Source organism: Bombus terrestris, chromosome 10 (genome assembly GCF_910591885.1).
Source record: "Bombus terrestris chromosome 10, iyBomTerr1.2, whole genome shotgun sequence".
Classification (NCBI taxonomy): Eukaryota; Metazoa; Arthropoda; class Insecta; order Hymenoptera; family Apidae; genus Bombus; species Bombus terrestris.
The window spans coordinates 1,559,107-1,586,343 of NC_063278.1; the positions used below are offsets into that span (position 1 = coordinate 1,559,107).

Sequence of the window (27,237 nt, forward strand, 5' to 3'; positions counted from 1 at the left end):
GATTCCTAAAAAATTGCAAATTTGGATAAAAAAAGCAATAAAACATAGTTAAAATAATTTTTCGAAATATTAATACCCCGAAGTATTAACGTTCGAGATATTTCATTCGTTTCAGGAGAGACATTTATTTTAAAGATAACTATTAAGACAGTGCCAAGAATAAAGACTTGTGGAATATATAATCGATAGAAAATATGGCCGTTAATTTGCAACATTCCGACGTGGCTATTGAACATAATTGTGGCATAAATTTTGGACGTATGAAAATGCAAAACCACGCAACTGACGAGGCCATCGCGAAGAATATTAAAAATTCATATTCAAATGAGTTAGTTTCGATAGAATATATTTTTATGAGATATGTCGTGCATCCAACAGGCGCCCGTATAGTTCGCACATAAAAAACAATCGCATGTGCGTGAACCAACCAGAATTTTCGCAATACCTCTGCGAGAACTGCAAATATTACACGAACTGCGTAGAGGAAAGTCAATATTCTATATTATTACGTAACTCACCTACAAAGCAGTGTGTATCCACAAATAATTGACAAATAATAAGACAAAGATGCAACAACGAAGTTTCGCGCCATTACACTTCTTCTAACTATCGGAAAAGACGGAACACAGAACCGAGATATGAAAAATGGAACATTCGAAGTGCACGCTTAACCGTCTTAGTCACGCGAAAGTACAAAATATATCAATCTGAAAATAAAGTAATTTTTTCGATTAAAATTCTTAAGTGAATAAATCATTCTTATTATTATATAGAAGTTTCTAATTTTTAAAATTATATTAGTTGTTATTCGTAAATGATTAAAGTATATTGTGGATTCGAAATGACCAGGCATTGACTAGCGAAGTGCAGTTTGAATTGTTCAGTTAGTGGCAAACATTGCATTCTATCTATATTTCAGCTATTTATCTGGCTATCTATTTCATTGGAACATTAATCGTGTCGTGTTATAAACTTTGAAGTGAATTTTTAATAATGCGTGTTCGTAGTCAGTTTTGTTACAAACTGTGTCAAGCAAAGCGTAGTTGGATGAAACGACTGTATCTTTCTGTCAACTATTGTGAGGATGAAATTTGGGATAACTTTCGGAGCAATGAATAAGCACAAAAATGGAGGGAAAAGGTGAGTATTCTAATTAATTATTTAAAGAGAAAGTGGCAATTAATGCTCGTGTGGTGAATAAATTTTCATGTTTAGCGTATTTAATTGGAGTACGTGGTTCGAATTGTCACACAGTTTTGCAGTAAATTGAAATTTAAATTTCAACCAAGGATAAGTAGAATCGGTACGATTTTACTTATCGACCATACATCCGTGTCACCGGCGTCTTTGATACTCTACTCTAATGCATACTCAGTAGTTCGCATTTTTCCGTGGATTTTCACATTTCACGTTTACTTTCGAACGCGCCACTGTAATACAGATTAGATTTCGAAGTCATTTCATGGCAATTTAACGCGATGTTTAACGAGTTCCTTGAGAATCGGGCTATGCACCGGCGTATGCACCGTAGCGTTCGTAGCATATCAAATACTCATTATGCAGGACACAAAGCATTGTTCGGCATACTTTAATTCTATCGAGAGCTAGAGTCTTTAATTGTACTGCCAATATTGGTTCTCATTGGCTATTCGTTAACACTGAAAAAACCGAAAGTAAGTTTAATTCATTCTTTATTTTGAATAGCGTAAAAAGTTACATTTTTATTTTCGTAAAATTATACCCTGTTCATATTCAAAATTTACTCATTTATGAATTGAACAACTTACTAACGGTGTTACCTAAATTTATTATTCTTAAAAAAAAGTATGCAACCATATATGTACAAGCTCATGGAATGAAAAATATTTATATCGTTAATGAGTAGATTTGGGAGCTGGGTGGCTGAGGGTGAAGACTTCGTAATCTACTACAAAAAAATGGTAGTCTCCCATAAGTACGGTGTTAGAGGCGTGTTCTCCATCGTAGCTATGGGGAAGATTACTATAGCTTTCCTTGTTCACGTTGCAGTTACTAGAAATTAGTAAATCAGCTCCTGCTCCGAAAATTGGTCCGATGCTATAAAAGTATTTGAGTCACTTTAATCATTAGAATACATTTCGATGTGTTTAAACATATCTTGTTATACTTAGTTAAATAATATTTACTCCGGATGATAACAAATTGCAAAAGGCTTCTTTACTATGTCGTATTTCGTTGGAGGAACATCTTGGTTATTGGTCAGAGTAAATAAGAAAGCTTTTTCTGAAGAGATGTAGTGCCCTTTAGCATTCGTTTTACCCCATGGTGCGTCGCTAAAGCCACCACAAATTTCTCCTCGAGTTCCCTAGAAAATTACATCATTCTTTGTTAGTTATAGATAACTATTTATTTGACACGTGTAAATTACTTACCAACGCAATTACGTATGTTGGACAAACCCCGTCACAATGTCGGTGGAACGCTGTTGCAGAGTAATCATGGTTGGAGGCACTGAAACGCGTTCGTAGTTAGGATTGTGTTGATCTCGATATGTTTCCAATATTTACATTTTCCTCGATACATACCGATATACCAAACGCCAACTTTGCTTTGGTGATCCATACCACTGATTGAGGAGACGCTGGAAACCCACCTTGTCTCGCGACAGAATTTGCGACCCAGGAAATAGAAATGGACTTACTCTTGGTTGTAACCTCTTATCTGTACAGATTTCCGCGTACTTGTTTGGTAGGGCTGCATACCTATATCTAAAACAAAACGTAAAAATCGAAAGCCTCCAAGAATAAGAAAATTTCCCGGCAAACCATACCTTATGGGTTTTGAGCCACTTGATCGATCGGGATTGAAAAATTCGTACCTCTCCAAGGAAAGCTCTATAGGCACTGCTCCTGTTGGCTCTACTTCCTCCGCAAAGACCTGGCTGTCGATTAGCAGCAGGCGAACGTGATTTATCACTCCTGATAAATGTTGGCAAACCCTCACACGTTCCTCCTCTGTCCAGTGTTGAGTAGGCTGCGTCACCCCTGCCTAGGAGCGTGGTCCGTACGGTTAAGCGTTCCTTAACTCGTAATTCTAAATTCCGATCCAAGAACCTAAGGACCCAAGGACCCGGTAATAATCGTATACGACACAAGGTCTAAGACCTTGCACGACATACGCATGATCAGAGCGTTAAGTCTTCTTGGAATTTTCAACGGATTCAAAGTACTCGGAAACGGAATAGAATGTTCAAAGAAAAAGAACCTGATATTTTGCCCAGTTCAGTACTGCTCTCCAAACATCTTCTTCCTCCAATCCTAGATAATCCGAAGAGATAAGTTTCACCAGTGCATCCTTTGGAAGAGTACAAAACGCCGTTGTTTTCACTGTGTCTACGGCATTTTCCCCAATGAAGGCGAAACATCTTTCGATGAAGGAGGAACAAGCTCCCTTACCACCTATGATAACAAAAGATCTTTGTTAACGATATATCTTAGATCGATAGGAATATCAAAATATAATCTAAATAATAATACTTAACTTCTGCAACTTCTAAATTATATTTTTATCAGCTAGAATAACTATTCATTTAGGACTTTGGTAAAAGCATAAACATAAATAAAACACAAACCTAGAATCAAAAATATTTATTAAATATTTATCTAATTCATATTTGTTACAGCAATTATTTAATCATATAAAATTTACATCTGAAATTCTTCTTAAAGTTAGAAATGAACTGAGATACAAGATCTGATACAGTTTGATGGTATCTATATAAGTGGGACTTATATTGCATAGTTTTTCATTCAGATATTTGAAAAATTATTCTATTACAAGATTACAATAACAAATACGTTTCCCAATAGAAAACAATACTGTCACTTTAACCTGATAGTATTTTCAGTTACAACTTGTAACTATCAGTTAATCATTGTTCTTCTTAACTATACCGAGAGATGCATCACAACTTGTACAACTTGGAAAATGTTAACTCCATCTTTATTAAACACTTTTAAGTCACTTCCAGTGTGCGTAATTGCACAAGTCATAAGGTAATAAGCCTTGTTTGTCCTGGATCATAACTTAAGGTTATAGTTGAACAATTTAATTTGCCCCTGGATTCGTATTTTGTATTAATGTTATATTGTCGCCTTTCAACATAATTCGTCCAAGTGGTTTTCTGGCCTTCGTCTTCAGATTATATTCCTCAGCATCGTCCAGTACTAAATTCATATATTCGTCGAATCCAACGATGTGACCTTCGATTCGTAGGTTGATGTTTTCGAATAACCATACTTGAACGCGCGAACGATTTTGCAGGTACCGAAATATAAGGTTGATGGGCTGTACCATCACCTTTTGAACTTTTTGTGGTCCTTTGTACGACATTTTTGTGTTGTGATTTCAAAAATTAATAAGCAACGTTTGATAAACGCGTGCTTGGTAATAGCCAGACGCCGGAAAATGTGGCGTCGTGGTTGTACCAACTGTTCGTTCTCATTTTTCCCTATTTCTTTCGTTTGCTTAAAACGCGTTTTATGATTTAATCATAACGGTTAAATTTTGGTTCAAGAAATTCTGATTCAATTACGAAATTATAAATCTGGCAGATTTGGAAGGCTTAACAAATTTACATTTGTAACGTTTAATACGTTTAGGGAAAATGAAACATAGAGATAAAATAAACTCTATCGTTATAGGCGTTGGTATCACTGAGTTCGTAAAATCCCGTATCTAGTGCTGCCTTCGTGGCGAGCATGTCAGTTACACAACGAAAAGCATGGTCGATAACTAGTCATGTAATACAATTACCATACAAACTGTAATTTTATAGATTCAAGATATGTACATATTCAGTTTAATTAATTTTTTTATCCAATGTATAGAATAATATCATAATTTAAGCCACTGGAAACACATACATACACACGTTCATTATAGTCATCAAGTATCACATAAGAAACAAATATATACACAAACATTCTAATATTACTAATTATATTCCGCAGATTCTCAGTTACTAAGAAATTGTTTTATATTTCAATTAGATTATTATTTTTCATTTTCCACTTTCAAGAAACACACGCTTACCAACCATTGTATGTTTGAATTGCCGTTTCATTTTCTATCAGATGAAACATTCAGCAAACTTGAGAATGCAGATCGATCGATAGGCAAACTTTTAACAGTATGCCATGAATAACTTACCGGGAACTCGCTCCTGGGCATCCAGAGCGGCAGTCAAAAGAGCACACGCGTTTCCTGGGCTAAGCGTAGCGGAGACATGTTCCTCGCAACTTCTCCATAGTTCCTCGACTCCTAGCTCTTGAGCAAGTCCCAACATCTCGAAGATGCCACTGTCCTGAAGCATAATCTACGGAACAGTTACGAATAAAACTCAGTCATGACTTTGGGTCAAAGCGAAAGTTTTCTCGGTAGATTCTTTCACGTGGCAAACACCGCAATAAATTCCGAATCTATTCGAGATATTATTTACCTTGCCTGTGTATATATAGTGAATGAATTGTCGAAAGGTCTCCGGATGAGCATGTAGCATACGCACTGACGTTGGATTTCCAGGCGTTCCGATCCTCTTCGCGGCTGTGAAGTTCTTGCATCTAGAGAAATCGAATCAGTGGTGTCGGTATCGATTCCCGAACGATAATTACCATAGCGTACGAGTTACAGGGAAGAGAAGTGCAGGAATAGAAGTGCACTGCTTTGAATCGTGCTCGCGTAAATGTGCCGTGGATGCGTGACCCTTCTAACGAACACACCCACCACTTCGTCTTTCGTCACCTTCGCTACTACTTCTGGCAGAGTTTCTTGTTACAAAAGGGCTTAATTGACTTCGTCAGGAAGCTCCGTTGCCACAAGAGTATTCGCTACGTACGCAGTCGGGCTTTAGTTTTCGTTCCTCTACAAATTAATGGCAACCTTCGAAAAGTCACTTCTCGTCCCTTCTTTTCCTACGGCAAGCCCCCCAGGTACGGGAGAAACTCGGAAGAACAAATCTTTCTCTAGCACTTCGTGCTGAAAGCGGAGATTCCCTGTGACCCATTGGGAGAACATTCGATCTTGGTTTCTCTAGTGTATATCCTCTCCTACAATGCGTACAATGCGACTAGGTACATAAAAGGGAGGCTTTTAAATATCCACGAGTACAGAAACGAACAGAACTCTTATTTTTACCCCGAAATCATCGATGCATTTCCTATATTTTTCTTTGTGCAACATCTAAAGTATATTCTCGAAATTGTTCACCTATAATAACGATTTCACGATTGTCTACCATCGATTTTCTCGCTATTCAGTTTTAGATTTGATATTAGCAAAGAGCAAAGTCGCAATTGCAATTAAGCGAAACTACTTCTAAAACACTCCTGACAGTGATTTCACTATGGTTTTTTACGGATATCGTAGCTATTCAATTTCAATATTTCAAATCTGATATTAGCATAGAGCAAAACTTTTGCGGCACGAAATTATTCTAATTTTGTTATTGCGATTAACCAAAGAAACGATTAAAAATTGAAACAGAGACGGTAAAGGGATGGAATTTAAATTAGAAAAGACTGACGAACCCTTAAACGAGTACTTTGTAGATCCACTGAAGGCACACTGATGTTCAGTCTTCTAATACTACTAAGCAGCGCAAGGTAAAAAGATTTCGCGTGCTGGAAACGAAGAGATCGCGGGTACGAGTTTCGTCAAGGTAAGGGGTAAAGTGTAGATACACCAACAGCGTAGTCCGTATCGAATCAAAAGAAAATCCGTCAAAGAGACCGGGTGCACATGGAAAAGGCATGCACGCCGGGTGCTTTGATATTATAACCGACGCGTTAACAAACGCTCCGCTTCGTCGACAGGAGAGCGTGCGAAAGTTGGAAAATCGCGGGGCCGAGCCACGAAACATGGTTGCCGAGAGAGTCGACAGAGGAAAACTAGTGCTCAAAAAAATTAAAAACACCAGCCTCGCGTACAGGAAACCAGAGGTGTGCGCGTAGATGTAGCCCTTACCGTGGGTCGACTTTTAACAGACCGAAAAACTCCACCTTTATGCTTTCGTCTGTAGTTCGGAAACGATGCGGGCTCGCACAAATATCAAAGCGATAGTTCGCGTATTTATTTCCGCAAATTACAGGGGAAATATTCGAGTATCGAGGATATTGCACGATTTTCTCATACGTTTAACAGGCAAGCATACCGTTGCACGCGATATGATTTATCGTTAAATCCGCTTTTCAAATCTACGTGTAGAAATTTGCGCGGGGGAAGGTGAATTCGATATGTCAGACGCGTTACAGGGCTTTCTTCCTTGAGAATCTTTAGCCTGTTCTAAGAAACGTGGCCGGCAATTCTGACTAGAGCCACGGCAATATCGGCGCACAAAAACCGTACTACCGGCGAAGAAATGAAAAAGTATTAAGAGGAAAAATCAAGGCAGCGGCGGACGATGGTTGGGTTGTATGATGGATGGTACTCGGTAGAACGAGGCGAAGAAGGAAAGAAAGCGTGCAAAAGAAGAAGAAGAAAAAGAGAAGAGAGGAAAGGGGGTGAAAAACACGAGGAACGAAGTCGTTCCCGGAGAGAAGCTTTTCCCTAATCACAGGCGAACGCCGCAGTGGAATCAAAGAAAACCAAATATCAGCGAGTGACGCCGAGAAAAGAATAGGGCAACGCGTGCGCGTCTGGTGTGACGATGAGGTGTCACGGGGGTGGTAACCGTAGGTTCACGAGCTCGACGTGGAAAGAGGATGTTAGAGGGTAAGGGGCCTAGCGGTGGCGGGAAACGAGGGTCGTGGCTGCTTGGTTTCACGGCGGCAAGGGTTGAATGTCGCCGCGGGCTCCGCTACTAACGACCAAGCGTGCGATTATATAGCGGCTCCGTCGATCTCCGCGCAAAAACCGCCTCCGTTTCCGGTGCACGAGAGTCAAATTCGCGCCACACCCCTCGTTTCCCGTACCGGTAAAACACCATAGTCTCACGCTTCGGTCCATTATCAGATCGTGTGCCTGGATTCGCCACATTCAAATGTATACCATTGTCATCGAATGCGTGATTACTGGCGAGAAACGCCGTTAACGAATGCTTCTTTTTCAATTGAACATCCATCTTCTTATTGGTGAGCGTTGTTCGAAATTCGAAGCTTCTATCTCGGAAGATTGCAATGGAACTCGAGCTGAAATTTAGGTCTCGTCGAGATTACACTTCCATCGGTAGGCACTGTGGGTCTCTCAATGAAACTGGAATTGCTTTCTCCGTTAATTTGATAATTGGAACGGTTTGGTTTCTACCTACCTATATTTTTATATGTAAATAAGTGCTCTTTTTAATAAATCAAATTCGACAGAACAGATAAGAGCACACACGGTACTTGATATATTAATAGCGGTCAGTTGCACGCGGGAATCGATAGAAACGATGGGATTACGTTAGAGTGCCATTGAACATCACCGAAGCCTGAGCGTATTTTTCAATTTCTTTTCTCTGGCCGTCAAACATCGTTCTCATCTGCGTCGCATTTCGAAATGACAAGGACTACAAGAGAGGGATGAGCGGTGGTACGGGGCTCCACGACTCTTTGTCAGGATTTTCACCGGACTGGAGAGCGCCGCGTAGAGTTTTGAGTGCGGTCGCGTATTGTCCATGCGTTTCTCCTACGGACGACGCCTGTCACGAGCATGCGTAACTTAATTTTCCGATCCCGGTGTCTACGAAACGAGGCGCGAGGAGAGCGACAGAGAGGAGGGATGACAAAAGGACCGACGTTCCCTTCCACGCCGTGATATCAAAGGGGTTCACTGGAATATCGTAATTGACTTTACAATTAGCATGAAGCCTATCCGGTGGAATGTCGTTGCCTCGGAAGTTAAGGCCCCTCCACCTAATATTAAACCGAGCCCTTCTTACAGCAATTAGAAATCCGTCGAGCGAAAATGCGGCCCAAAGACTCGTGCTCGTCACGGATGAATCGTCCCTAACAGAAGAAAAGAGTACCTCTCCTCTTATTATCCAACTAATTAGAACGTTCGATCGATTCGTTTCACCGTAACAATCGGAGTCCCTTAATTAAAATTCATCGCTGCCGCGAACTTCGCCATCCTCTCCTTCCCTTCGTTCCGAAGAAAGTTTGATGACTTGGCGATTTTTCTCCCGGGAACCGTTCGTTCGACCAAGAATTTTCATAGAATCTCGCCCGATCGAGCGTTTGTTTCGCGACTGGATTGTCCCTGCCGACCGGATATACTTTCTCCCTTCCTCCGGAAGAAACAGCGGAAGGGACGATGCAAAGCGTACGGGAGAGATAGGTGAATTATGTATACCTAGGTTCCTCCAGCGACTCGAAGAATTTAACGAAGTTATCATTTCCCTTCCGTTGGGTTCGTTTGCAATTCTGCAGGAAAGTTAACGTCTAGCTATTCTTTAGGTTTTTCCCTCATTCCACCCCTCTTTGTACCCGCGACTTCAGTTTCAGCGACGAGAGGAAAGTTTGTAACGCAATTACCGCGAAATAAGTTCGTGTCTCGGAGAAGGCGACCAAGGCGAGTCGCGGTGTTTCGAAAATATTTTCGAACGCGAATCCGCTTCGCTATGCTACGTCCGCCTCTCCATTTCCATTGTAAAAACTACGCCGAGGATAAGACGGGGAACCACGTTTCTACGTTAATTCTCTATTTTCTGGGATACGACGGGGCCCATTGTCTCGGTTGTCTCCAACTTTCCTTTTTCGCCGGGTGCACTCTGAAAATAGTGGGTCCGCATATTTCCCCAGCTCTGTATCGGGTAAGCGTGTTTGTCTCCGGTGTGATTTATCTCACGCGTATTTTCGAATCGTTGTCGGGTCTCCGAGGAAATCCGTATCGGCTACGAATCGCTCGACGAGACGCGACCTGTTTTAATAAAAATTACGATTAACAATTAATTTGGTCCCAGGGTGCGTCGTTCGAACGGTTGCCTTCAACTTAATAAAATTTCCGATCTCGCGTGCTCCGTTCATCGGAATGCATCGAGCTCGTTCGCGTCCCTCGAGGCGTTGAAAGATATCGAGAGCAAGCGAAAATAATATAAATTGTCTCATTGTGTATAAGTCGGGTTTGAAATGTTTTCCCTTATCAACTGGAAGGTATCGACGCGTGCGCCAGTGAGATTAATTCCACGGTTTTGGAATCGCTTGGTCGAGAAGGACGAAACGATTCGAGTACTGACCTCGCTTGGAGGATAATTCTGTGAGCGTACACCGGTGTCTCGTCCCTTCCTAGCAGAAAGACAATGTCAGCTGTGTCTTTGTCCTCGGAAAGTCGAGCCAGGTCCTCCAGAAGTCTGGGTACGCCGGCTAAACCTGCCTCGCCAGATACTCCCGCTGCTCCTGGTGCCGCCCCCACAGCGACGGCTCTAGTTCCCATGTTGGTTAAATCGAAAATCAGCAACTGCGTGGCAGACGGCACTAGAAGTTAATTAGTGAGATATTATATGGTATATTTGTGCACCGTAGTAATTTCTTCGGCTGTACAGTAGCCGGCAAATATAGGGCACAACTATTTATACAGGGAAAGACCTTAATACCAAGTTCATTTTACGTTAATTAATCTGTAATTATTACTCGAGATGAAAATTTTAAAGTCGATTCAAACGGCAATTATTTCTTTATTCTCAAGATTTCTTGCATTTCTACTATGATATACAAAAAGATTGTTACAGGAAATAAATACGAATAATTGAGTTAGAGTTAAATTCTACTGCGTAAAAGTTAAATTCTATATTATAGAAAAAAAAAAATAAAAATAAAATTTTTGTTTAATAGAAATGTTTATGTCTACCGCAGGATGATTCAAAAGTCACTGACACGAAATTCTAATTTCATTTTCTTTCTAATTTACGTCTTTCATAGAACTATAAGTTCTTAGATTTCAAGAGACGTATAAACTTTTATACGCGTAATGGGAAGCCTGCTCCAATATTCTCCTAAACTTCTTCAGACTTGCATCTCTCTTAAATGTTTCACAATTAGTGTACGGTATTTCGTACTTGCAGCTAATTAAAAATCCAACACGTTGCTTGCGGTACCTAAGTAATTTCCCTTAAGTACTACGAAACTTTTACTCATTAACCGTCCTTGGAAAACAATCAAGCCAATTAAGACGGGAGCAGCCGAACGAATGCATCTTCCTGCATTAAACCGATCGCGCAGAGTTACCGCTCTATGGTGGGGAGGGAAGCGGAGTTCGTACAATTTGCGATAATCCGAAATTAATGACGGGGACCTCAACCAAGAATAAACCTGTGACTGATGACAGGGAGAGGAACACGAATGCCAGAACGTGTGTCATCGTCTCGAACGCTTTTCGGTCGCACCCGCGGCACCGGTTGACGAGCTTCGCCGAGCAATGTAACCAAAAAAAAAAGAACAAAACCGATTAACAATCGGCGCTAATTGCACGATTAATATTTGATTTGCACCGCGTCGCGACGCGGCGTCACACTAGCTCCGTCTCTCTTCCTCTCCGCGTGTTCTCTTTGTCCGTGTCGTTCTGTCACGGCCGGTCGATCGACACGGAGAATTTTGTGTCACGACGGCTGGCTGATTCCCTTTTAATTAGTTCGGGTTTTGTAGTTTTCGAGCTTGTGACGCGCGTCGATCGTGCCGCGGTACAGCTCGAGGGCTCCGCGTGATTCCCGGTCATTTGCCCTTCCACGGATTTCCTCGCAACGCGTCCCATCATCCCGCATTCCAACGTCGCCTCTGATTCGATTAAAAAATCATTAGACGAAGGTTTTGTTTATCTCCGGTTAAGCAGATCGCGTCCCAGGAAACTCATTAGCGATGCCACGAATTTCGAATTCGAACGTACACGCACTGTTAAACATTCACTTTCTATTCAACTTTGTATTTCGAAATGGATGTTACGTTTAAACGAATATTATTAAAACACACTGTAGCGAAAGAATTCCCGAAAGCGTTCGAACATGTAAGGAAGTCTTTTACGAATACGTTATATGCATTACACGAAACATTTTAAACTATTCGCACTATAACGAAGCTCGACTATAGTTTGAAATAAATATTGTTAAAAATCCGAATGATCTTTAAATCGTAAAGTTTGAAACGAGAGATTAAAATAAATGTATAGTTACGTTTCTAGGCGAGTTTGGAGGAAGAATTTCTGTCGATCGATCTCTGTGTAAGCACAAACCACGACTGTGTTTGTCACTGCGTGTTTATTTTGAATATACCTGTTCGGTCGGCTGTGATCACGTTCAGTATCGTTCTGCGTATAAATAAACACGAGTTTACCAGCATGAATTACGTGGCACTTAACGATCGTTGTTCAACGCCGTTACTGTCAAATTCGATCGTGTTTAGAGAACCATTGGAGCGTCTCGAGAAATTAATCACCGCAGCGTCCAAAATACGAGATGATCACACGAGGAACGCAGTGTCGGTTGTATTGCTCTCACCTTGTCGTCGATCTCAGCGAGCGAACGTGCCCAGGAACGTTCGAAAGAGGAATCTAAGCGAACCGCGGCGGGCAAAATCGTTGTTTCCGTGGCACACGTGGACGAGTATTGTGTTCGCACGCGAAACACTGCATTTTCAGCCGATCCTCGGCATCTCACACTCCCACGGGGCGAAACATTGTTTCGTCAAAAACTTTCCTCCCGCTTGTCTTTTCTTTTCGTTTCTCCCCCTTTCTCTGCCAGCTTCCCGTTATTCTACAACGCGAACGCAATCCCGCGAGTATCGCACATCAACGAAGAAAGAAGAAAAAAACGTAAAAAGGAAGAAACGTGACGAAAGTGGAGGAAAACGCGTAGTGTACCGTACTCGACCGGAAGTTTCGACGTTGAACGCGAGGTATTTCTCCTGTGCGAGACGAGTTTCACGAGCGCTGGACCAGGCCTGCTTCGGACCCGCCGCTTTCTTCGGCCCTTCTCCTCTCGTTCTCTCCTCAGGTGAGGCCGTGCTCTTCTTTCCACCAACGTCCATTTCTTCCTTCCTTCTCGTTCTCGTGTGGCCAATGCTCCTGTAAGATCACTCCTCCTCCAGCCGTTGTTGCCAGATCCTCTCTGGAGCACCGATCGCACGATCAAAAAGGATACACGCGCTGCCTCGTTCCAGCTAGCAACGAACGCTGGCTGCTTCGTCTAACCTGGCCCTTCGATCGACACCGATTCCAAACTTTCTCGCCCGCTATCCGTCTCCATTCCTCCCTGTTTACCCAACATTCTACCCTTTGTTCTTCTTAAATCGCGGCGAAGCCAAGATCCACTTGCTCGCTGTACTCTCTCCTTTTCGAGTCTCGCTTTATATCCTTTTCTTCCAGTGGCGTCCCTTGTTTTCGAGACGAGCTTCCACCAGGTTTCGCTCGGTCGCGCGATATTGCCGCAATGCGGTGCTTCCTAGTTTCCTCGACAAAATGAGATTGTCCTTTTATTCGCATTCCGTGCCTTCGGACGCCCTTTTTCGACTTTACTGTGATTCTTTTTGAGCATAGTGGATCGTCTTTCAGACGCTTGAATTTCGGTTTCAGCTTCCGTTATCGATCGCTTCTAGTCCCTGTTGTTTGTTAACGTTACATTGCTGTTTGTTTAGCGCGGTACTTTGATTTTAGATTTTTGCGTTTAATAGAATTTCAATGTCGAATGAATCGAAAATAGGGATTCGTGTACTTTGTTCCCCGTAGATTTCATTTTCGAACTTTTCCATGCATATTTGAATTAATTAATATCGTGACTACATTTTCTCAGAGATTCTTTTTGATATTTGTAGAATAGTTAGTGCGTTGACTGCATATGTCTGTATCGTAGAAATAAAATATTATTTATTAACCTGTACAGGACTTTTGTCTTAAATGGAATTTTTGTCATTAATAGAATACGATTAATTGCGAAACGTATAAGAAATTTATTCAGATACGCGCTGCGATTACGAAGCATATTCATCTTTCATTCGTTAAAAATACAATTACTTTAGGATCTAATTGTAAGTTAATCTTCATAACTTGTAACTTTCGTTTTTGCTGCTCCAACAGGACGTGCTTTATCTCTAAAAGCTTCTCATTTAACTTCTCGTATCATTCTCAATGGCACCGCAATAATTACGCAATGGAAATGATAAATCACAGATAGACATCACACCTGTTCTTCGCAGACGTAGTGATCCATGGTAAAGTTTTTCGTGTCTCGAATTAATCGGTGGATGGTAAAGTAGACGCTTCGCTCCTCCATTGACTAAGAATAGCTGGATACTCGTTTGTGGCTCCACGCAACTCCATTAATGCGATCATATCGATCGTTGGTCTAACGATCGCTATATCGATCGAACGATAAATCCTAATATCGATATAGAAGGGAATCGATTTTTCTGGCCTAAAAGTTTTCATCGTATATCGAAAAGTAATTAAGATGTATAAGGATCGATATATTACTGCTGTTTCCTTTACTTTTTCTCTACGTTCGCGTCTTTTAGGACATCTTCCTTTTTCTGTAATTCTTGATTCATACAGCGCGTGATATACACAAAAAGTAGTAAAATTATATCGAGCATTATCCATTAAATATAACATTCGTTTCGTGTTGTGCAAATCAGAGGAGAACAGCGAGATTAAATTTTTATTGCAGGCGGGATATTACTAGGTGCGCCACGTGTTATTAAAAACAAAGTTAATTCTATTTCACTCTTAATCGGTTTAGTTTTCTTTAAAAGGAAAAAAGGTCCGGAGAAGCTTTCGCGAGGTATTTGCTCGCGCGTTGGCGCCATCGGTGTTTACCGAGCAGTTTGTCAACGATGGCTACAAAAATTCGCCCTGGTACACCGGCTGGATCCTACATAATTTTATATAATATGGCACACAATACGGCAGGCTGAAGTGTCTTCTCGTCGGCGATGAGACGCGAATTTCCAACGCTGCAATATCCGAGGCAGTTTTTTTCTCCCAACTGCTGGAAATGGAATATCCCTAGCTGGCAGTAATAATCGGAGAAAGATCACTTAATGGCCCTCTAGGATAAGAGCCACCGCCATTCGCACCTCCGCGAATTTGCTGCTAGCGCCTAACAAAATTGCCGCATTATGTCGTTTAACGCCCTCGGAAATACAGCCGCGCATCGAGAACGAGAGAGAATAAAAGTTAGCTGGCTGGAGGGGGTTGAAGGGGGAGAGTTAGCGAAGAGGGAGGCGCGGCGAGCTGGGGACGGACGAAGGCTGAATGAAGCGAGAAAGAGACGGGAAACAGCCGGGGAAGAGAAAATTACACGGGATGTCCGCGCGATAGAACGATGTGACGCGACGCTATAACACGGGGAAAGGTGTCAGGGAGTGCGAGCACAAGCATGGGCCGAGGATCGCGATGCATAATAGATGCGTCGGCTGCGTTTTGGTGCAAACAGGAACAAATTCCTCGGTGCACTCGTTGCAACAATTGAATCGGTAATCAAGCCGGCCTCGATAATCGAATCAGTCTCTGGTACACGCGTAATTGAAATTTCGCAACCGACCACTGCAAATACCCCCAACCCTGCCACCTTTTGCCTATCTCTTTTCCCTATTCTGGCTCTCGTTGCAAGTCGCGAAATTGCCTCGACGAATTTTCTGCTCGCTTGTGTCCCCGGTGACGAATCGGCAATCTTACAAATTGTCTCTGCCATAGAGAGGAAAAATGGTGTACGTTGCGGAGGTAGGGGGAAAAAGCTAATGGCGATGGATGGATGACCGATGGCAACGACGTCGCGTCGAAGCTGCGCACTGTGTCTCACGGTGACAAATAATTCCATGTGATACGTATACCGCGCGAAATCGTATTTTCAACGCCGGAAAATTGTGGCGATCGAATGATTAGACTCTCAGTAATGTGAAGAACTATGCCGTTCTATTTGCCGAATATCTATTTCGTGGAGAAAAATGGACTCGAAACGTTTTTCATTTTTGCTTCTGAAGATATTACGATATTGACGTGGAATGAATCGATTTAAAGAAAAGCGTCAACTACAATAGCTCTTCCTGGAGCTTGTAAAATAAATTCTTCCATATCGTTATCTGCTTTACAACTCGTTGCAGATTTGCGACAAAGTCGAAGAAATCCTTAAAGAACAGTTGCATAGAATATAACGGAGCGATCGAAAGGTTTATTACTTTCGACTAGTCGATGTCCGCGTTAAGGAACCTGCTATTGTTCCCGATTTCATTTTTCTAACGCACACGGCCGGGAATGAAAGGCAGGGTTGGATTAATTATCGAAGGACAGAAAAAAATGGGTACTTAATTAAGGCGGATGACCGGATCAGATGTTCTTAGTCGCGCAATGCGGTGACACAGTCGAAAGAATTTCCTTCGAGCGGACTTCATTTCGCGGAGCGTGAATAAAAGTGGCCGACGAAAGAAGGCGACACGGACTTCGTCCCTCGCTCTCACGCTGTTTCGCGTAAATTGACCCTGACGAAGAAAGCATTTCTGTAAACTACTTTCATTCCGTTCCTTTTGTGTCGACTCGCCGCGCCGTGGCTTTGGCTGAAAAGACTCGCGATATCTATGGAAAATGCACGGTTGGCGAGTCGCGAGCCATTCGCGCGCGACTCAATATCAATTGTACAGAGTAATTATTAGCAACGCCATTGTCGCTGACTAGAGACCGCCTTAATAATCGGCATGCCGAATGCTGGATCATTTTGTGCCCTCAGAGAAAAACCACTTGTTTCGCTCGAAGCGATTCCAGGAAATACTGTAGACTGTAGAGACGTTCAGATTGTGGAGCAGCGTTTTTTAGAACGTGGAAATCGTGTTTAATTAGAGGAAGTTGGAAGCACGGTATGAAAATATGCTATAAGCGATTGAAGCGGTACAAATTCTTCTCCGCAGACGTGCAAACATTTTTAACAAATGATATAGAATTAAACGTAAAGGAGGATTCGGTGATGCGATGGAAAATAGATGCGTGTTGGATACACGCGTTGACAAACAAGGAAGTAAAAATACAGGATACTCGCTTGCTAAAATTTGCTCTTTCTAAACACACACCGCTTGCTAATGCTCTCTCAAAATTCTCTTTCTGGAGCTTAAACTCTTTTTCACCACTGTCCACCCTTTAAGAAGGGCCAGCTCTCCATACAAAACAAACACACACTCGCTACCGCCACTTAGTCTCATCGACGCATGTCTCTGCTCTTTAGAATTCTCGGCCTCCAAACACTTGCTACGCTCTTCATTCTCGAAAACTTCCTTTGAAATTTCCGCTGTCGTTTCTCGATAATTGCATCGATCCTTGCTTGAAAAAATCACAGAAATTTCCATGTTCTATTCTTCGTTCGTCACCTTAACAATGCTGGTCCCACCAATCGTCTCTCTCTTTCTCTGTTTCTCGCACCAATATCTAATTCATTTTACATTACACGATACCACAGCATCGCGTGTTTCACTATCTGGCCTCGATAAAGAGCGGCTAGATGAAGATAGGAATCTCTATTTCGCTCGGTTGAATTGAATCTGGAAGCCTGGCGAAGGTTTTTCAAGCAGTTGGACGACAGTCGAACCGGGAACTCGTGCATCCTATTCACCTTGTGCCGGTGGCGGTGCCGCCGCGCGCCAGGCATCGTTTCCCTAGCAGTTTTTGCGTGATGTAAACACAAAACTTGCATCACGGAAGAGAGACAGGGAAAGCGGACCTTCCGTCGTGTACACACCTATCCGCCTTGCGAACGCAGGCGAAGGGTTTTTCTAAAGACGCGACACAGGGAATGTGTAATACGCGGAACAATGCTCGACACGCTTTCCTACGACTCCCACTTACATTCACGTATCCGTCCGCTCCATTATCTTTTCACGAACGTCCACTTTGTGCCGTTTCTCTCGCTCTCTCTCTTTTTTTTCACCCCATCGTTTCTTTTTTCCTCTCTCCAATTTTTCTTTTCTCCTTCGTAAACCGTGCAACTGTACGGCGCGAGAGAAACTAGCTTAATTTTACGCCGCGAGATGTACAAATGATGGCGTTAACGTCGAGCCACGAACGTCAACCATGGGAAAATTCGACCAAGTCGTGCTACAGGCTCGTGGATTTATCAGCGACGTAAATCAGCCAACGATACCGAGAACGTTTAACGCGCCGTTGGAATTTATGCACAGCCATCCGGGACGGACAATTTATATCGAACCGATCGGATGGCTGGCGAAATAAAGCGATCACGCGTAAATTCGTTATAAACCGGCTGGTTATGAATTTGCCTGTGCCCGGAGTTTCAACCTGCAGTCTACGGAGGAGGGAGAAAAAAATTGGAATTAATTTTATGGAAATACGCGGTGGCGCGAACAGGGGGTTTGATTGTTGAAATCTCGTTAGAATAATGCCCCGTGTGCACGAATATCTTTTATTTTCACTCGAACGATTGTTTATCCGTTTGTAAAAATAATATTTTATCGTTCAAATGTTTTCTCGGTGTAAGTTGATTTGTTACGCGCTGCTGCAATTTATTCCGCTCTAACGAAATAACGAAACGTAACCGAATTCTGAAACGACTTTAACTTACTTTACGGACGACTGTGAATAGTTTTTTTTTAAATGTTTTGTGTGAAAAACAACAGTACGCCGTTTCGTTCTGAAATAATTTGGCCACCTCAAACACTCGTCCACGGCATTTTGTTAATTGTATGCCAAGTAAACAATTCCTACAAACAGTTTGACGTTTGGCAACAAGTAACTGTTTACGAATGGAACATTCCTGTTTAAATTCTTTTAGATCGAAAGATTTTACGATTATAGATTATAATTTCATAACTAATGTGATCATGACAGTTAAATTTCACTACGCGCTAACAAAACGTTTCAAAATATATATTATGACACGATATAAACGCGTTCTAATATTTTCGTAACCAACTACACATCGAACCCGGAATAGCAAAAGTAACGAAAAATAGTTCAACTATAAATCATCGTTCTGACAGCGTGTACACGAAGAGAAAACGATATAAAGCATTCCCTTGGATTACCAGTCTGGACTCAAACTCATCCGAATACCACTAAACTGCCATATCGATAGACATAGCTGGTTCGCAGCCTTCGAGGGCTGATAGTTAATAAAGGATTTAACAGAGACGTAAACAGGAAATTCAAACGGGGTGTACGTCAACGCGGGTTTCCGTTTTTGCACGGACAGGCGTCGCACGGGGTACGTTCGACGACTCTACACAGTCAGTTGTCTCCACAGGATCTATCCCATGGTGTGGCCGTGTGTCGCAAAAGCCCTCCTCTCTCTATTACTGTCACGGTTCCTATACTCACAGAGAGATACGCTCCGCGTGTATGTATATGTGTGTGTGTGTACGTGGTCCCTCCATTCTCCTTCGTAGCCCATTATGCTCCCATGAATGGTGTCCGCGTTCGAGTACGAGATTCGAATCGGCACCCCGACCATCGTCGACACTTCGCCTCTGTTCGAACTGTCAATGGTGAGAGAGCAGAGTCGAGAGAACGACACGAACACGGGAGAAACGAACCGTTTCACGACAATGGAAACTCGCGCCGCACGTAGACCGAGCCGGTGGCTTCGTGTTTTTTCTCCGTTGCCATCGGCCGGTTGTCACTCTCTCGGCTGACACGTACTCCACGGAAAAAGGATATTGATGGCTGCAATGAAATAACCGCCGCAACGGACAACTTCCAAGCCAAAAGAAGGAGAAGTCTGGCCGCCTGCGTCACCGCGTTTATCGTATGTCCGTTCCACCACTAAACGGCAAGATACTGCATGTAAGATGGATCTATCGGTCGACGACGATCGTGCCACGTTAGCGAGGATGGTACGCAGCCCTTGCTAGAGTAGATTCTCCCGTCAGGTTCAATTTCGATGATTTCGCGTAGCTATGACGCGAATTAGGAAGGGAATTAGGATTATTATAGGAAGTCTAATAATCTGTCGTTTATTAATTTCACTATTTTCATTAGAAGTTTGTTGCATTCGTTGTACACGTTACAATAAACTCGTAACTCTGAATCGTAGAGAACACAGCAGTCGGAAATTCTGTTCGATGTTTCATACTCATACAGCACAAAATCCCATAGCGCGATAAATCTCTACTCGTATCTAATTTGTTCCACGCGTCTCATCCACTCGTCCTAATCAACGGATCCCCAGGGATTATGCTACGAAAATTTGATTTTGTCGCCGATCAAGCAATAGTAGACACCTTCCGCGAAAGTATTTACCGCGCCTGTCCAACCGATCGACAGAATTAGAACGTCGAAACGAATCGAGCGAGAAATAAGTCATTCGCTGTCGTTCCGACAGCGGCACGGCAATTGGATTTTTGTCGAGTCCCCTTTCGACACGTAGGCATCGACAACTTGGAAGCTTCGATTCGTGCAGCCAAAGTGACTCTTATTGCTTTCTTTTAATTTGCGACTGCTCACACGTGCGGCCGAGTTTGTGTTCTCCCCTTCGAATTCGCGCGAATCGTTGCGACTCGAACAACTCGAGTTTTGTACGGCGTTGAACGATTTCGATTATCGGCTAACGTCATAAGGGGCAAGGGAGGGAAATCGGGGCCGGTGTTCGATCCTGCGAACCGGTGCGGGCCATCGTCCTCCGAAACTCGGTCCTCGAATCGTCGAAACGTATAACGACCATTCCGACCGAGTAACGAAGAGCAAGTTCACCACCCGCGGCGACCAATTACCCGAGGTGAGGGGAGGACGAGAAATTTTCAGGGGTTCTCGCGGGAAGCATTGTGTCTACAAGATCGTTATTTCTTGTCGATTTCCAGAGCTGTAGCACTGTCTGCGACCACGCTGAATACCGGCACAATTAAGATCCCCGACGGAGGTAATGGGGAACGTTTATTCTCTCTTCTTAATACGTCAATATCCTGAACCAGGGGGCTTACGTATTTTTCTCATGATCGTCCCTTCTTGGCTCATTGAGAGCAACTTTATCGTTTGTTATCGATTTTATCCCCCGTCCTTCTTCACTCCCGTATAGCGTGTGATTCTTGACGTCGCCCGTTCTGTATGTTCGTCGTTGCGTTTCTAGTTATTTTGATCATCGCTTAAAAGTTCTCGTTTGCTACCAACTATTAGAAATCAATACTCGCTAGGTAACGGCTTCTATGGGCGTTTGTCCTCGTCTTTCCGCTCGAAAATATTCCAACGAATTAATCTGCAATTGGCTGCGGACGATTAACATTATCGATGTTTCTTTGGGAAGGAATAATTAACGAACAATATTTTACGGATAAGATACGTTTCAGCCGCAGAAACCTGGCCGCAGAAAGCCGTCTTACGATCGTCCTAAGTATGTACGTTTCTTTATTTTACACTTTTCAGTTTAGTCGTGTATGGTATCGAGCGAGATAATACCGAAATATTCTAAATAATTTGTATCGAGCAACTTTCGATAGCTGGAAACTGAAATTGCGGATGAAAGTAAATTTTGTTACATTACTCAACGAAACCTATCTTTGTTGAATTTGATCTATGATCCGCACCACTGGAGTGCCTCGACATTTTCAGGCAAGGGGTAAAACTCTCGTGAGAAATTTCCGACATACACCGTGTATCATCTCCTCACCTACAAATCACAAAACAAAGTTTTCAGAGTATCCATCGAGAAAAGATGGCCTTCGTTGCTCGTTTCTAATCTAGTGAATCGAGCTTGCCAAACATGTATCCCTTGATGAATAACAGCCCCGGAAAACAATCGTAAATCAAACCTATCGTTCGAGCAAACCTAACCAGTCGCAACGGAAAAATTTCGGTTGATCCAACACCGTGTTTATTCAAGGAAGTACAAACAACGCGTGTTTCCACCAGCTCGAAAACCCGTTGCTCGCACGCGAAGGTAACTGCGAGCGATTTCCATCGGCGTTTTCCCCTGCAATTCTCATCTCGGTCGAGCCGGTAAAACCGCTAATGCCGCATCCATTATAACGTCACATTCGATTTGGCATATCCACGGAGGTATTCGAAAGCGCGAACAACCCTGCGCCGCGGGCTTCGACCGAGGGGTGCGTTCGAACACGCGCTCGAATTTCACAGGCGCAATTTCAAGAGCACGCGCGCCGCGTCGCTGCTCTCATTCATATTCATCGCGTTCGAAGCTGATCGCGCGTATTTACGCTCCGTTGTCAGATAGAATTGACTTTCAACGATGGGTCCTGCGATCTTCTTCGATCGAACGCGTTAACGTCGAAACCGATAGAGCGAACGTAGAGAAGTTGTTAGACAAGTTTGATGGAACCGTAATTAAACAAATAAGTAGGTAGAAACGTTGATCGTTATCTCGTCTTAGTATCTACTGCTAATATCAGCAATTTAAAGAGACACTCGTCTGGATCGAGATCTTTGACAGCGATCGGAAGATTAAGAAGATTCTTGTTAAATCGTATATTAATTGTATACTGTCACCGGCCAACGAAAATAACGTAAGATATTGTTAAAGCTGACTACCGACTACTGACTGAACTTTCTCTCCATCAAGACGTTCTTTTTTATACCAGAGTTTTCGGTATTACTACGGCGTACGCGTGTTTTACAGCTATTGACCCAAGATGACTAAATGTACCTTTTTCAATTACCCAATATCCTAAAGGGTCACGGGTATATGGCCCATCGGGATTTCGCATCCTTCCCGGCCTGTCAGCACTTTTATTGTATTCTATCTGTAGTTCGTCGGTATTTCCCGAGGCTCCCAAACGGAGCAAAACTTGAATTTCTTGCAACAGAACCTTGAACAAGATCGTAACGCTACATTGGAAGTGTATAATAGCGATTGCGTAGAATTTCGCGACGAGAAGCAAATTAACAAAGGCTGGAGGTAAATTTTCACCAAACTAACGAAAATTTTACCTCCGGTAGTGGTCGGTCACCGTTGATCTACGCGTTAATAAACTGATTAAAACGCACTCGATATTCAAGGGTGTAGACGCGTGTCCCGTGCGAAAGTACGCATCAATCCGTGTGTATCGTACGTGCACATTGCACACGCGTGCACGTGTGGCGGGAACCAATGAAACGGTTCACGACTGACGCCTCCTCGATCGAGGGGATCCCCGGGTTGCCCCAAGGCAATGTCCCGATTGGATCCCACATCTACCACTATTCCCGACCGCAGATAGTAATACGAACCGTGTACGTATAGGTACACAAGTTCCCGAATACGCTCGACAATGCCAGGTATTTAGCCAACCGACTGTTAATACGAATTCACGTGGCTGACTGGCTGGCTGGATCGGTTCGCTAATTATCCTCCCGGTTAACTTTCTCGCGCTTGCCTCCGGCTGCCGAGGAAGCGATTTTCTACTGCGATCGATAAGATGCTTCGAATAATTATAAAAAAAGATACATTTCTTTCTTTTTGCCTCTCGTCGGTGATTATCTTGGACATCAACGTCGAAATTACTAACGCGTACAATCGTCCAATTATATATTTATAGTACGACGATGGATATAATTGAAATAATATTAGAAAATTAAATAAACATATAATTTATCGTAAAATCAACATTTTGATGAATTTTTAGCAATTCCGTATCGAGTTTATCGGTTTTCAGTTTCAATAAGGAAAGCAGCATTTTGACAAACTTTTATACCGAATCAGACGCTATTATTCGACCGAATTCGTTGTTAAATTAAGCGTAACCATTCCGATTTCAGATAACCAGTGGGAATTAGTCCGATACCAAGACGAATTATCTTCCTTTCAACTTTCTCACCCTTGCCCGGTCCCGACAAAAGGAATTCGATCCAAATTCCCCGGTTCTTTCATCGAACATTCGCCGCAGCATCCTCGGCTTGGTAACAGTTCACGCTTTGTAGGCGCAATTAAACGTTTAATTGCGCGATCGTTTGTACGGGATCTGTGTCCGCCTTTGGCAGCGTCTCGGCCCTTTGATCGAAAGACGCGACCCTCCGTTACAGTCGTATTCATAAAGCCGTTTCCATATTCTCTGGCGGTAATATCTCGGTGACCCGGGTTGCTGATTGGACGATTGAACGCCAACGGTAATTAACAGGGGTAATTATCGGGGATTGCCGGCGAAAGAATCGATTGTTAGCGGAACGAGTGGATTTCTGCGTAAGAATCGTCGCAACGGAGACACTTTCCGATATCAAAAACCTTGCAAATGAGATCCACTCGAGCGTTCCGCAATTGATTATCATCAATCCTTATCGGAAACGATACCGATCGTAAGATCCTCGGGTTCTCTCGAGCGTTGCACAATACTCGTCGACTCGTTTATTAGCCCCGTCGCGGTATAAACTCTCGAAAGCGGAGAAAGAGGAATCGCGTGTTTCTCGATCTGCAATTCCTTTCGCGTCTACCGGTGCGATTAGCAATCGCTTTACGAGCCGCGACGCGATCCTTCCGTTGGCTTCTCAAACGATCCGCCAGTCCTTTGGGTTTGATCGTCGATCTTTCGTCGAGTTGCCACAGAAAGCACGAGCTAACGATTCGTGATACGTGTGCGCCCGGTTGTTTCTCCTCGGATCCGATTCGTAGCATCGGTAGCACGTGTATGCTTTGAGATATAGATCTCGTTTCGGTAAAACATTAACGCGCGGAACGAGCAAAGTCGATTCGAAGAGGAGAGTGGAAGGTTCAAAGAGAGGCAAAGGTTGAACCACTCCCGTCGCCGTTATACGCCGTTCGTGTTATACGCAGGGTGGAGCGTAGAGAAATAGACGAGACAGACCGAAAGGTGACGAAAGAGCGAGAGAAATAGAAGTGGAAGGACAGGTTCGTCCGGGGGCAAGGACGAGGGCAAAGAAAAAGGGTATTTGGAAAGCGATGCTCCTGTCGTAAAACGCTGAGAGAAGTGAGAACGAGAACGTCAAAGCCCTAGCACGCATCCTTTAATCCCTTAATCCACCGTTGCCTTGCGAGAATTCTCTCTCTTCGACACCGGAACTGTGAATTTTCAAGATCTGCCTGGTGCAACGGCATCGACGTGAGAAAGAGACAGAGGTCAGAGGAACGGAAAGGAACGCAGAGATGGCAAGAATCAGAGGAGAAGAAGGAGAGAACGAGAGGTCGGAGAAAAACAGAGAGATGTTTTACGGTTCAGACTTTTCAGGGCTGCGATGCGGGAATTACCGACACGCTGTTTGAAATTAAAGCAAGGGCGCCAGGGCAAAGGGTTGTACGTTAGCGAGGCTTGTGCACGTACACCTACACACCTGACTAAGAGAGAAGAGAAATGGAAGAAGAAAGAGGAAGAGAGGGAGAGAGAGAAATGTGCACAGGCCAGCGCAAAGGTTCTTCAAGATATTTCGCAACGGCGATGTAAATTTTTTCAACCACCACCCCCTTTCGTTCGACGCCTTTGCCATCCCTGCAAGAATGAAACGAATTTAACCTTATACGTTTTCCTTATTTGTTCGTAACTCGCTTTTGCTTTGAATTTCGCTACCTTTTGCCCCTTCTCTGTGCATGTGGCTCCCCTCCTCTTCTATCGTTTCTCCCTTTCCTGAACTATATTGCATTCGCGGACCCGTGCACGGCCCTGATATGAAAGACGAAATTTCCGAGGGCTTTCCCGACATGCTCTGCAAATAAAGCCACGCGGTATTATGTTACCATGGACGTATGAATCGGTCACGTGATCGGGGGACCGTGCCAATATAGGTGAACTTGGGTTTCTTCGTTCTTTCAACCCTCCGTATTTTCTATTTCTCACTCTGCTATCGAGCTATAGAAGAGCGGCAGACTGATTTTCAAAGTTGCGTCTCGGTCTGAAAGTTCGAAAGAACACCATTATCCGGCGCTGGAACAGCCGAGTTCAAAGAAAGCAGCCGCGCGACCGTGAAAGCGTCGAAGGAAAATGTCGTACGAGAAAGTCGCTTCCGGTGCTGCGCGCCTCGGTCCAACGACACGTCAACTTTTCTCTTCATAGAATTCCTCCGTGTATTTTCATAATCGATTTCGCGTCGACGGTGGGTACACGCGTAAAAGAAGGAACCGACAATCGGGAGAGAGACGATGCGGCGCGACACGCGGATCGATGTGCCGGGGCTTTAACGTCCGATTCCGTGGCAGAACTTTCCAGCGTCGACGGCGCCATGGAGAAACACGAACTTCTCTTGTTTCGCGTGCGACACTCCATAGATAAACCAGTCGGTTTGAATCAAAACGAACAAGCGAAACAATCGCTGCAGTCGCCCGTTTCACGCCTTGCTCGGGGTTTTGTTTCAGCGAACGTTTCCAGCCTGAAGCGTCTTCGATTCCAGACCATTCGGAGCGTTTACACGAACGATCGATTGTGAATAAGAATGGGTTTCCACTCTTTCCACTAGATTGATCTAATATTATTTAATGAAATTTGTAATAATCGTAGTAAGACAAACGAAGCTGTATATTTGTACGTAAGTACCTCTCACTCGAAAGCTAAATTTATCAACGTCATCGAGATTGATCTTTTACGTTCTAAAAGAATTAGGCGCTAATTATCTACGTTGGTGCCAAAGTTGAGAAATGCTTAGAGAATACTTTCAAATGTTGCTCCTTTCCGTCAAAATAATTATATGTATACATATCATGTAATAGGGCATCTGTATCACGTCCAAGAGTGAGTAAAAAAATTAAAATCAGCTCAGCAGTCACATCGAATTTCGACAGATCGTTATCGCGATTGTTTCTCACGTTCATCAAGCCGCCAATTCCTGGTGCAAAAATACGCCTGACCAATGGTTATTTCCATGATTCGAGAATTCGAGCGCTGGCTGGCGACGTGATGAATTAGCCGCATCAATTATCATGTTCCGGAGCTACAGTTTCAGCACCGGTTCGGTTATCGCGCGCTCAGACAGCCGGAAACGAACGCGGATACGTGTTCGACAGCGAATCGCAGAAAAAAGGTCGCTTCTGTGCACGCTCGTATTCGCTTTGCGTCGCGTACGGCTTGTACACGTACAAATGCAGAGGCGAGACCACGCGGCACGCGATATATACGAGGGCACGGGATATCCGTGAATGCGGCTACCGACGGAAGAAGACCGTTCAGTGGAGGCATGGTTCTTTTTAGTAATTAAAAATTACGCGCCGCGGCCGGTGTGAGTCAAAGCGCGCGGCTTCGTTAATATATTCAGACTCGTACGTGCCTTTGGCCTTGCAAAAAGACGCGACAAAGTTGGTGCCTATTTCCCTGGTTCTCTGCTCGCCCCCACCCCAACGGGACCACCAAACCACCCTCTCTCTTCATTCATACATTTTCCTCTTCCTTTTTTTTTTTTTTTTTTTTTCGTTCTTTCGTTCTTTCGTTCTTTCCTCCACCA

General features: G+C 43.4%; 2 protein-coding genes across 4 annotated transcripts; both read right to left on the reverse strand.

Moving 5' to 3' along the window:
• Positions 1-1,674: 1,674 nt before the first annotated feature.
• On the reverse strand, positions 1,675-12,892 carry LOC100643944 (kelch-like protein 17). 3 transcript variants are annotated; one of them, XM_012313003.3, is made up of 10 exons: positions 12,443-12,892; positions 10,193-10,430; positions 5,480-5,600; positions 5,191-5,356; positions 3,244-3,437; positions 2,810-3,027; positions 2,565-2,747; positions 2,412-2,490; positions 2,166-2,344; positions 1,675-2,076 (listed from the first exon to the last, which is right to left on the reverse strand). In XM_012313003.3, the coding sequence occupies exons 2-10, from the start codon at positions 10,387-10,389 to the stop codon at positions 1,875-1,877; spliced, it is 1,539 nt and encodes a 512-aa protein (XP_012168393.1). In that variant the 5' UTR covers positions 10,390-10,430; positions 12,443-12,892; the 3' UTR covers positions 1,675-1,874. The 3 variants fall into 3 exon arrangements, with proteins under 3 accessions (XP_012168393.1, XP_003398589.1, XP_012168392.1); XM_003398541.4 differs by lacking the exon at positions 12,443-12,892 and adding an exon at positions 12,119-12,244 and having other exon boundaries at positions 2,858-3,027; XM_012313002.3 differs by lacking the exon at positions 12,443-12,892 and adding an exon at positions 12,119-12,244.
• On the reverse strand, positions 3,612-4,471 carry LOC100644068 (probable small nuclear ribonucleoprotein E). Its single transcript, XM_003398542.4, has one exon. The coding sequence runs from the start codon at positions 4,369-4,371 to the stop codon at positions 4,087-4,089; it is 285 nt and encodes a 94-aa protein (XP_003398590.1). The 5' UTR covers positions 4,372-4,471; the 3' UTR covers positions 3,612-4,086.
• Positions 12,893-27,237: the final 14,345 nt, after the last annotated feature.

Excerpts from the sequence above, each read along its gene's own strand:
- LOC100644068 (XM_003398542.4), bottom strand. The coding sequence starts at position 4,371 with ATGTCGTACAAAGGACCACAAAAAGTTCAAAAGGTGATGGTACAGCCC.
- LOC100643944 (XM_012313003.3), bottom strand. The coding sequence starts at position 10,389 with ATGGGAACTAGAGCCGTCGCTGTGGGGGCGGCACCAGGAGCAGCGGGA. Across the intron at positions 3,438-5,190 it reads TGCCCAGGAGCGAGTTCCCG|GTGGTAAGGGAGCTTGTTCC; the intron begins GTAAGTTATTCA and ends TTGTTATCATAG. Across the intron at positions 2,345-2,411 it reads CAACATACGTAATTGCGTTG|GGAACTCGAGGAGAAATTTG; the intron begins GTAAGTAATTTA and ends GTAATTTTCTAG.